The 12058-nt window shown below is 46.5% G+C and overlaps 1 protein-coding gene across 1 annotated transcript; it reads left to right on the plus strand.

Moving 5' to 3' along the window:
- Positions 1-6792: 6792 nt before the first annotated feature.
- OR1K1 (olfactory receptor family 1 subfamily K member 1) lies at positions 6793-8799 on the plus strand. Its single transcript, XM_008006354.3, is given in 2 exon segments — positions 6793-8266; positions 8269-8799. Coding segments are annotated over 2 exon segments (948 nt in total). The 5' UTR covers positions 6793-7368; the 3' UTR covers positions 8319-8799.
- The last annotated feature ends 3259 nt before the right edge of the window (positions 8800-12058 follow it).

Consider the following 12058-nt stretch of genomic DNA (forward strand, 5'->3'; position numbering starts at 1 on the left):
AATAACTACACTGCCCCAAGCCTTGAGTCATGGAGGACCTCCCCGACCCAGAGCTCTTAGGAGTTTTATTCACCCAGAGTTCACAATTTTGACAGATTTCTTTTGTCTCCATGACTCTTTTACACATAGGCAAGTCCCAAGGCACTGCATTCTCCCTGGGAAGCCTCTCTCTGCAGAAGCAGACAGGAATGGACCCTAGGAGTTACAGGCAAAAGCCTCCAAGAAGAAGTGGAGCATAGTCAGATTTGGGTGTCAGCTTCTACCTGATCCTCCTTCCAGTTCCCCTGATTGTGGCTGAGGTGAGGCCAGGGGTGGGAAAGGTATGGGACTCAAACAATGCTTCACCCAATAGGCTGCCCATGGAGTCTCTTCCTTGGGCCCCAGCCAGGTGCTGGCCTTGCCCCTCTACACTCTCCCTTCAAGGAGAAATCAACCACCTGGCACGTAGACTGCAGGAAAACTGAAAGCTTCGACCTGGCTCCCTGGGAAGAAGATGCCCCTTGTTGCCAGGACCAAGACCCTCCCTCTTGGTAACTATGGCATTCTTGGAGGTCCCAGGCTAATAAGGAGAAGAATGTGGACAAGACCGTCTCCTCAAATCTTACAGAACTTTATAGGTTTCCTGACTCACCCCAGTTTTCCCAGAACAGTACCAGTTTTGTTTTTGTTTTTGTTTTTGTTTTTGTTTTGTTGTTGTTGTTGCTGTTGTTGTTTTGAGATGGAGTCTCACTCTGTCGCCCAGTCTGGAGTGCAGTGGCGCAATCTCGGCTCACTGCAAGTTCTGCCTCCCAGGTTCACGCCTTTCTCCTGCCTCAGCCTCCCGAGTAGCTGGGACTACAGGCACCTGCCACCACGCCCAGCTAATTTTTTGTATTTTTAGTAGAGACAGGGTTTCACAGTGTTAGTCAGGATGGTCTCAATCTCCTGACCTTGTGATCCGCCTGCCTTGGCCTCCCAAAGTGCTGGGATTACAGGCATGAGCCACCGCACCCACCGAACAGTCCCAGTTTTAAAACTCCAAGTCCCATGTCCCAAGACACCCTCAGTCCTGGGCAAATCGAAATAATTGGTCACCCCATTTCCTGATGAAGCAGTATCTTGAGAGAAAAGGTAAAATTCCCAAATTCAGCACATTTTGAAAAGACTTAGATAAAATAAAACCCCTTCTCTTATCACAAGGCTCAATCATCCCCTCCCAGTTCCCCAACTCCTCTTGCCTCCTATCACCATAGCAACTCAGGTGCCACGACAAAAATTGGAGGCATTGTCAAAAGAGTTGGCAACCTGAGGACTGCGAATGTAAGGCTTACCCCAAATTTAACATTTAGACTCAAAGATCTCCTCTATGATCCTTTCTCTTTTTTGTGGGTTCTTAGGCTCTCATGACATATAGCAGCTGCCACAATCAGTGGAAAAGTTTCCAGAGGGATAAGGCCTCTCCCATCACCTTGGCCCCACAGGATGGCCATGGCTCCTTCCACATATTTAGCATTCATGGAGCAGCCAGATACAATAATTACATAAATCCTAGAAACCAGCTAAAAGAAATATCAAGTTTCAGGCTATTATACCGGGCCTACTTGATAGATAAGAAAACAAACAAGAGGGAAGGGGAAAGGATCGGAAGACAGTAACAGAGCCCAACCTGGAGAGTGAAGGAAGAGAGATAAATCACCCCTCCTAAAGTGAGATGCCCATAAGAATGTGCCCAATTCTGATAAAGCATTTCCCTTCAACACCACTTACTAAAGCAGGCAGTGAGCACAGGAAGATGGGGAAGACTGGGGCACTCATTGCACAAAATAAGTTGGGCCCTGCAACATGGGTAGAAATTGAGGGCAAGAGGCAATTGCACCAGGGGCATGAGGGGCAAGTATATACAAAGGCGTGGAAGTGAAATAAGCTCAGCATGAGCGGAAGACTCTAAGGAGACCAATTTAACTGACTTGAGGGGGTATGCTGTGAAAGTAGAGGGAAGTTTGAAGATTGAAAATTAGGGAATGAGAAGAGCACTCCATGGCTTCAATATTAGGTAGAAAATTTAGACTTTATGCAGAGGCAATAGTAAATCATTGGAAATTTAAATATTCAGAATCATTCTTTCTGGTTATTCCAACAGTGTTACATAAAGCTATTCCCACCTGGAATGGTACATACAGGTTCACTTCCCTCATACTGCAGTACACACCCAGAAACACATACCCCTTCAATAAAGATCTAATGTCCTATTAGAAATACTCCTCACCAGAAATAAGAGAGAACACAAACAAATGGAAAAACATTCCATGCTCATGGATAGAAAGAATCAATATTGTGAAAATGGCCATACTGCCCAAAGTAATTTATAGATTCAATGCTATTCCTATCAAGCTACCAGTGACTTTCCTCACAGAATTGGAAAAAACTACTATGAATTTTATATGGAACCAAAAAAGAGCCCGTACAGTCAAGACAATCCTAGGCAAAAAGAATAAAGCTGGAGACATCACGCTACCTGACTTCAAACTATGCTACAAGGCTACAGTAACCAAAACAGCATGGTATTGGTACCAAAACAGATATATAGACCAATGGAACAGAACAGAGACCTCAGAAATAACACCACACATTTACAACCATCCGATCTTCAACAAACCTGACAAAAACAAGCAATGGGGAAAGGATTCCCTATTAAATAAATGGTGCTGGGAGAACTGGTTAGCTATAGGCAGAAAACTGAAACTGGACCCCTTCCTTACTCCTTATACAAAAATTAACTGAAGGTGGATTAAAGACTTAAATGTAAAACTCAAAACCATAAAAACCCTAGGAGAAAACCTAGGCAACACCATTCAGGACATAGGCATGGGCAAAGACTTCATGACTAAAACACCTAAAGCAACAACAACAAAAGCCAGAATTGACAAATGGGACCTAATCAAACTAAAGAGCTTCTGCACAGTAAAAGAAACTATCATCAGAGTTAACAGGCAGCCTACAGAACGGGAGAAAATTTTTGCAATCTACCCATCTGACAAAGGGCTAATATCCAGAATCTACAAGGAACTTAAACAAATTTACAAGAAAAAAACAACACCATCAAAAAGTGGGCAACGGATATTAACAGACACTTCTCAAAAGAAGAAATTTATGCACCCAACAAACATATGAAAAAATGCTCATTATCACTGGTCATTACAGAAATGCAAATCACAACCACAATGAGATACCATCTCACACCAGTTAAAATGGCAATCATTAAAAAGTCAGGAAACAGCTGGGTGTAGTGGCTTACGCCTGTAATCCCTGCACTTTGGGAGGCCAAGGTGGGTGGATCACATGGCCAGGAGTTCAAGACCAGCCTGGCCAAGATGGTGAAACCCCATCTCTACTAAAAATACAAAAATTAGCCAGGCATGGTGGTGGGGCCCTGTAATCCCAGCTACTTGGGAGCTGAGGCAGAGAATTGCTTGAGCCCGGGAGGTGGAGATTGCAGTGAGCCAAGATCGTGCCACTGCATTCCAGCCTGGGTGACAGAGCAAGTCTTCATTTCAAAAAAAAAAAAAAAGTCAGGGAACAACAGATGCTGGCGAGGATGTGGAGAAATAGGAACACTTTTACACTATTGGAGGGAATGTAAATTAATTCAACCATTGTGGAAGTCAGTGTGGCAATTCCTCAAGGATCTAACCAGAAATACCATTTGACCCAGCAATCCCATTACTGGATATATACCCAAAGGATTATAAATCATTCTACTACACAGACACATGCACAAGTATGTTTATTGCAGCACTATTTACAATAGCAAAGACTTGGAACCAACCCAAATGCCCATCAATGATAGACTGCATAAAGAAAATGTGGCACATATACACCATGGAATACTATGCAGCCATAAAAAAAGAATGAGTTCATGTCCCATGCAGGGACATGGATGAGGTTGGAAGCCATCATTCTCAGCAAACTAACACAGGAACAGAAAACTAAACACTGCATGTTCTCACTCATAAGTGGGAGTTGAACAATGAGAACACATGGATACAGGGAGGGAAATATCACACACTGGGGCCTGTTGGGAGTGGCGGGGTAGGGGAAGGATAACATTAGGAGAAATACCTAATGTAAATGACAGGTTGATAGGTGCAGCAAACCACCATGGCAAATATATACCTACATAACAAACCTGCACGTTCTGCACATGTATCCCAGAACTTAAAGTAAAATTTTTTAAAAAAAGAAATATTCCTTGTTAAAGAAACACTCTCATAGGTCTGGCACCCACACAGACACAGACGCAGCTGCACACTGGGACACACATCCGAGCTCATGGACAAATGGAGTTGCACAGAGATACAATCGCTGTCACAAACACAGCTCTACAAATTGAGATCGTTGATAGTAGTTGTGATTGCCACAGTCACCAGGAGCACAATTCCTCCCACACTCCACACATCCTACAAGAAGCCACCAAGAGGTGACGGTGAGAGGTGAGGTGAGAGGAGGGTTGGCTCCAGAAGCTACAGCTGTAAACCTGGGATCCCCAGGTCACTCTACTTGGGGCTGAGAGGTCAACTTGACCCTTCTCTCTCATCTTCACAAGACAGGGGCTGAGGAGCAGCAGCTTTGCAGTACACAGGGCACCTGAACGTCCCCTGAGTTAGAGGTGGCACCAATCACCTCCTCCTCCATCAAACTGGTCCCTAGAAAGGAAGGATAACAAGCCCCATAGTCAGGCTGCCTTGTTCCCCAGGGATGAAGGCCACGAGAAGAGGTTGTTGCCTCTGGGGAAAAGCTAAGGTGCTCCCAGGGCTCTAAACCCCATAAGCATGGCCAATCATTCCTTCCTCAGACCCTCCAGTGTCAAGCCACTACTGGGCCCCGCAGCTGTTCCTTCCTGTGATGTGCAGAACCCAGAGGGTACACTTGGGGACAAGGGTCCAGGCTGCAGAGTGTGCAGATCTGTCTTCCTGTGTGTGACTGTCTGCACAAGTCATATGTGTGAGTATGAGAGTGTGTGTTGTTTGCAAGGCTATGATTGTACATTACCATCACTGCACAATGGTTTCATCGAAGGGAGTAGGAGGCAGTGTGTATGAGCATATGCCCCTTTAGCATAGCACATCTCTGCCGTGATCCACCATGAGCCTACGTGAGTGCAGCCGTGTATGTGAAGCTGTGAGGCTATGTGCAAAGATGTGATTGTATGATCAATGAGGGGATTGGGTGTGACTGGGCATGCATGGATGGGCACGGGGTAGAGTGCTCACACACAGTAGGCAGTCAGTGAGAACATGAATGTGCTTGATGGGTCACAGCAGCTGTGCATGGCGCTATGTCTCCACCAACAGGAGTATGTGAATGATTGTCACCCTCTGGCCTTAGTGCCATTTTGTGATTGCATTTGGCCATGTGTGCAGGTGTACAATGATCTTGGGCTTTGAATCCTGAGGTAATAGTTGTCTGCCTATTTGCTGTGAATGCATGTGCTGGCTCCACATTTCTGTATATGACTGATTGTGTCTATGTATTTGCAGAGACCAGCTTGAGGATGCACATGTCTGCGTGCCTGCATGTGTGTTTGCAACTACATTTGAATGTTTCTACAAACACCTTTGTATATTTGAACGTTTATTGGGACCAATTTAGACACAGGTCAGAGCAGGTCCATTTCCCAAAAGCAATTCTATAAATAGACTTCCCATTCCATCCTGCCCAATCATCCTGATCCTCTTCCTCTCTCGGAAAGTGAGAAAGAATTAGGGGCTTAAGAAAAGATGCTTTAGAGGAAGCCAACACCAGAGATTCTTCTTAACCAATGGAGAAAAAAAAAAGGAATACAATAGGGTAGGGAGGTCCTTCATTTGACGTTTTTTAAATAGAGAAAGATGTGGAAATAAATTAAAAGATCATTTCCCTGTAAAGGTGGTTTCAACATAGTCTTCTGCAAAACTGTGCCCTAAAATTCCTCTCAGTTACTTCAAATTCCCTCCTTAGAGAATTGCCCAAGATTTCTGCAATGAAGTTCAGACAGGAAAAAAACTGAGACATTGAAAACAAGTTGCCTCTGTCCTTAAGAGTCAAGTTGCTATGCCTGGGCAGATGTGTCCACCTGTCCACACGAGTTTCTCACACTGTGATGTGCATCTGCCTGGTGCTTGCTTGGTAAGTGTTTGATCTCATGGGGAATGTTTTCAGGGATATGAGTCATTCAAATTCTCTTGTTCTTTTGTGTGTGTGTGTGTGTGTGTGTGTGTGTGTGTGTGTGTGTGTGTGATGGAGTCTCGCTCTGTCACCCAGGCTGGAGTGCAGTGGCACAATCTCAGTTCACTGTAACCTCCGCCTCCCAGGTTCAAGATAGTCTCCTGCCTCAGCCTCCCGAGTAGCTGGGATTACAAATGCATGACACCACACCTGGCTAATTTTTGTGTGTGTTTTTTGTTGTTGTTGTTGTTGTTTTAGTAGAGACGGGGTTTCACCACATTGGCCAGGCTGGTCTCGAACTCCTGACCTCAGGTGATCTGCCTGCCTTAGCCTCCCAAAGTGCTGGGATTACAGGTGTGAGCCACCGCGCCCAGCCTTGTTTTGTGTTTTAAGTCTGAAAATATCTGTATTCTTTACTCACACTTGAGTAGTATTTTTGCTTAGTGGAGAATTCCAAATTCGAAATATATTTTTCAGAATTTGAAGATTGTTAAACTGTGTTCTATAATCTACTGTTGAATTGAAACACTCGATGGCAATCTAATTATATGGATATCATCAGTTCATTGTACCCCATGCCCTTAGGAAGTACTGGATTCTCCTCTTCATTACCAGTGTTCTAAAATTCCACTATTTGTGTCTAGGTGTTGTGGGTTCATATTCATTTCAATGTAAACATATGTGCTCTTCTGACTTTTTTTTTTCTAGAGTTTCTTTCTTATGTTTCTCTCCTCCATCTTGGTTTGGTTTCATTCTTTCTTTTCCAAAATAAATGTCCATTGGTCAGATCTTTCTGTGTCAAACCTCTCTCGGTTTCATCTTTTCTTTCATATTTTCCTCCTTCCCTGATCTAAATCTTGTGCAATACCTTTTGTTCTATTTTTGCTTAAATCACAAACTATCAAAGTTGGATGTGACCTTGAAGATGAGCTACTTCAATTCTCTTATTTCGCAGATTGAAAGTCTAAGGCCCAGAAAGAAAGAAGTTTCAGGGAGGTGAAATGACTTGCCCACAGTCACACCTGTGCATAAGGACCAGGGCTACCTGACTCTAAACTCTTGATTTTTTCCCATGGCCAGGAAGCCTTCCACAATTTATCCCCTCACCTTTTCCCTTAGACATCAGGGGGGTGACCCATCAATAGAAAGGAGCCCTTGAGGTTCCAGGTGAATAATCAGCCTGCCATGGAGGCTGCCAATGAGTCTTCAGAGGGAACCCCATTCATTTTATTGGGACTGACAACAAGTCCTGGACAGCAGCGGCCTCTCTTTGTGCTGTTCTTGCTCTTGTATGTGGTCGGCCTCCTGGGTAATGGGCTCACTGTGGCTGCCATCCGGGCCAGTCCAGCCCTTCATGCACCCATGTACTTCTTGCTGGCCCACCTGTCCTTCGCTGACCTCTACTTCACCTCCGTCACTGTGCCCAAGATGTTGGCCAACTTGTTGGTCCATGACCGCTCCATCTCACTGGCCGGCTGTCTGACCCAAATGTACTTCTTCTTTGCCCTGGAGGTAACTGATAGCTGTCTCCTGGCCGCCATGACCTATGACCGCTATGTGGCCATCCAGCACCCCCTCCACTATGCCACGAGGATGTCCCGGGCCGTGTGTACAGCTCTGGTGGGAATAGCATGGCTGGTGTCCCACGTCCACTCCCTCCTGCGTATCCTGCTCATGGCTCACTTGTCCTTCTGTGCTTCCCACCAAGTGCCCCACTTCTTCTGTGACCACCAGCCTCTCTTAAGGCTCTCGTGCTCTGACACCCGCCACATCCAGCTGCTCATCTTCACCGAGGGCGCCGCGGTGGTGGTCACTCCCTTCCTGCTCATCCTCGCCTCCTATGGGGCCATCACAGCTGCTGTGCTGCAGCTGCCCTCGGCCTCTGGGAGGCTCTAGGCTGTGTCCACCTGTGGCTCCCACCTGGCTGTGGTGAGCCTCTTCTATGGGACAGTCATTGCAGTCTACTTCCAGCCCACATCCCGATATGAGGCAGAGCAGGGCCATGTGGCCACTGTCATGTACACTGTAGTCACCCCCATGCTGAACCCCGTCATCTACAGTCTCCAGAATTGCGATGTACAGGGGCAGTCCGAGCCCCTGTCATTGGGCGAAGGATCTCAGCTAGTGACTCCTGAGGGCAGGACCCCACCGAGGACAGACCACATCACCCACACTGGCAACTGTTGAACATGACCCTCTGTCCTCTGCTATGCTCAAAAATCATAATGGCTGTCATTTTCTGAGCACTTGACCGGAAGCAGATCCTTGCCTGATCTCATTTTATTCCCACAGCCACCCAGGATGTAGGTATTATGATCCTGTTTTACGTACAAGAAAATTTGTCTTTGGGCTCAGAGATAAGGAGTGACTTTCCAGCCAGGTGCAGCGGCTCACGCCTGTAATCCCAGCACTTTGAGAAGCCACGGCGGTGGATCACCTGAGGTCAGGAGTTCGAGATCAGCCTGGCCAACATGGTAAAATCCTGTCTCTACTAAAAATACCAAAATTAGCCAAGCGTGGTGGCACGCAACTGTAATCCCATCTACTCGGGAGACTGAGTTCAAGAGAATCACTTGAACCCAAAAGATAAAGGTTGAAGGGAGCCAAGATTGTGCCACTGAGCTCCACACCCTGGGAGACAGAGCAAGACTTCATCTCAAAAAAAAAAAAAAAAAAAAAAGAAGAAGAAGAAAGAAAAGAAGAAATGACTTTCTCAAATTCATACAATTCTTAGCAGGCAAAGCTTGGACCCCTTCTGCCACATCATGCTTTTCTAATGATCACTCTTAGGCAGTTAGAATGCATTCCACCATTTCCTACAGACCAAGGGCAATCCAGGAGAGTGTGACATCCGTGGAACGTGCCTTGTATGAATGAGCACTTTCTCTTCAGTCCATGTGTTCTCAAATAAATTGGCTTCTCAACTGGGACTGGAATAGAGAAATTCACACACTATTCCAGTGTGAAGGGCCGGCCCCTCCTAATGAGCTCAGTGTGGCACACAGGAGGCCCTCTGCACATCTGAGATGAATAAATGACTCTATGTTCACACTAACGTGCATTTAGAAGAAGTCCGTTCTTCTTATTCTTTGTTTTTTCCCTTATTTGCTATCATGGCACCTGTTCTGCCACACCTGGCATTCTGTAGAAGGAGCACGTTGTGGACATGCATGGTCATGAATAAACAAAGCAAAGCTGAGAAGGAGGAAGCATAGGTGTTGGGGCAGATGGAACAGGCATTGGATAAGTCTTTATCGTATGCCAGCACTTCACTTATTTTTACCCACAAAAAGCATGGATATTCTTATTACCACTTTACGAATGAGGAAACTGAGGCTCAAAGCTGGTACCTACTCAGTGTCAGAGCCAGAACAAGCCCTTATGCCACATAGGTCATGCAGGTGTGTTTTACTGGGCCCCACAGAATCCACGCCCCAGGTTTTGGTGCCTCAGAGGAAGTACTTGCAGGAAGAAGTCTCAGACCAGGGCAGGTTCACTGCCTCAAGTAAGGACACATTCTGGGGTCTGAAAGGGCCTCATGGTGCCCAAGATTTTACCAAACAGGTTTGTGAGGGAGCTTTTAGGCCTATGTTTCTCTAAGAAATCTGCACCCACTTCCCCATTCCCTAGTCCCAACCCCACTCCTACCCCCTTTCCCGTGCTCTGGAGAGAAGGAGAGAGAGCTACAGTGGTCCTAGAGCCAGGTTAGCAATAGCCCCTTCCAGATCACACAGGTGAGCTGCCACTGCCCAGTCCCAGAGCTGCTGCACTATGCTGTTTAGATCAAAAGAGACCTTAAAGGTCTTTAGACTGGTAGCTTTAACAAAAAAAAAAAACCCATAACAAAACAAACAGAAAACAACAACAAAAAAACACATTATTTACATAGAAACACAATATATAAAACAGGTTGGGGGAGAAGCCGTGCAGTGTAGAAGAGGGAGGGTCAAAGGAGGCCCAGAATCTGCCTTCAATGCTTCTCCTCACCCCCACTTTGAAAGGTCTCTGATCTAACCCAACACCTTCCCTTTATAAATGGGGAAACTGAGGCCCAGAGTGGTTAAGGGACCTGCTCAAGATCACACAGAGTCAGTGGCAACCTTCAGGCTTCCTTGTTCAACCTGCCAGTGCCCCAAAGCCTGGCCCTGCCATGACACGGAGACCGTCCTTTCCCGGCCTCCCTTCCTCCCTCCCACGCCCAGGTTATTTGTTTGTGCTGTGATGCCAGATCCTTGCTACTCTGTCAATAATTCGTCCCTGCTCCCATGATCTACTTCCTCTCCTCTGCCTTCTCTAAAGCTTCAAAAACACACTGGCCATGATGCACATTCACTTGTGCCTGGAAACACCGGTGCCAGCAGCCCTGCCCTATGGCTTGGAGTCAGCTGCTAATCATCAGGGACCTTGCCCGAGGCATCTCTGGGTCCCCTGAAGCTAGCACAGAGAACATATCTGAGACATGCTGTGGCCTTGTGTGTCTCATGATCTCCTTCCAGGTGAGTCGTCTGCATCAGGAAAGGGAAAGGGGTACAGCAGAGTCAGGGGTTGTTAGTGCTCCTGTCTCCTGGGCCACCAGCCCTGCCCCAGCCATCCTGCTCAGATATCAGCCCAAAGAACAGGCCGTATCACTGAAGGGGCAGCGAACTCTCACTAGTCCTCACTGCCAATGGGGTAGCTTCTGTCCCTGGACTCTGACCACCAGCAAGCTACCTCTGCCTCAGCATGGTCAGTGCCTTCTACAGAATCACCACGACCAGAAGCACAAGCTCTTCCAGGTCTCACAATCACCCAGTGCCAAAACCCTATTTTAGATATCAGGAAACTGATTCTCAAAGAAGTGAGGAGACCTGTCCTTGTTCCTTCGCCAGCCGATTTAAGTTACAATTCTCCTGTCCTCGGTATCATGCTGTTTCCTCCACACCATAAATCATTGCTCAAGTTAATTAATATGTATTGATCACTTGCTCTGTGCCAGGCACTGGGTTAGATGCTTAATATACCACCAGACAACCCAGGGACAATGAGGAGAAGGGAATGGTGGAAGCGGCAATAGCCCAGTCTCCAGGCATGTGACTCCCTGGACCACCTTTCCAACCCACCCCACCCCAACTAGACCTGACCTCTTGTTTTACTTTGGCTAGCCCTAGAAGATGAAGTGACCTGGAGACAAGATGAGGAATCCATCCTTTCCCTGTCCCCAGAGAGACCATAAGGCTGGGCACAGTGGCTCATGCCTGTAATCCCAGCACTTTGGGAGGCCGAGGTGGGCAGATCATGAAGTCAGGAGTTGGAGACCAGTCTGGCCAATATGGTGAAACCCCGTCTCTACTAAAAATACAAAATTTAGCCAGGCGTGGTGGTGCATGCCTGTAGTCCCAGCTACTCAGGAGGCTGAGGAAGAAGAATCGCTTGAACCCAGGAGGCAGAGGTTGCGGTGAGCCGAGATCATGCCACTGCACTCTAGCCTGGGCAACAGAGAGAGACTCCATCTCAAAAAAAAAAAAAAAAAAAAAAAAAAGACTTCATAAATCCACTGAAGCAGTTTTCCCTGGATCTTTTTCACATGAAATATAAAGAGACCGATTTTTAACACCTTCAATAAAACAAGTATATCCAAATGACGGACTCCCTTCCCAGCAGTCCCCTTGGAAGAGCTTAGGCTTATTCCAGTGAGGCTGCTTCAGCTCAAGGGATTTTTGCAGCCCCTCTTTGCAAGGCCTTTGAGCCACACGACGAAATCTACCTCTTCTCACCCGCTACATTTCCTGAGTTTGTCCTCAAGTGACTTCTGGCCATTTCAGAATCAATTCATCTCACCCTCCCAGCACCGATATTTTCAACCCTTCAGTTTATTCAAAATAATGTGTAGTGAACC

Source organism: Chlorocebus sabaeus, chromosome 12 (assembly GCF_047675955.1).
Source record: "Chlorocebus sabaeus isolate Y175 chromosome 12, mChlSab1.0.hap1, whole genome shotgun sequence".
NCBI lineage: Eukaryota > Metazoa > Chordata > Mammalia > Primates > Cercopithecidae > Chlorocebus > Chlorocebus sabaeus.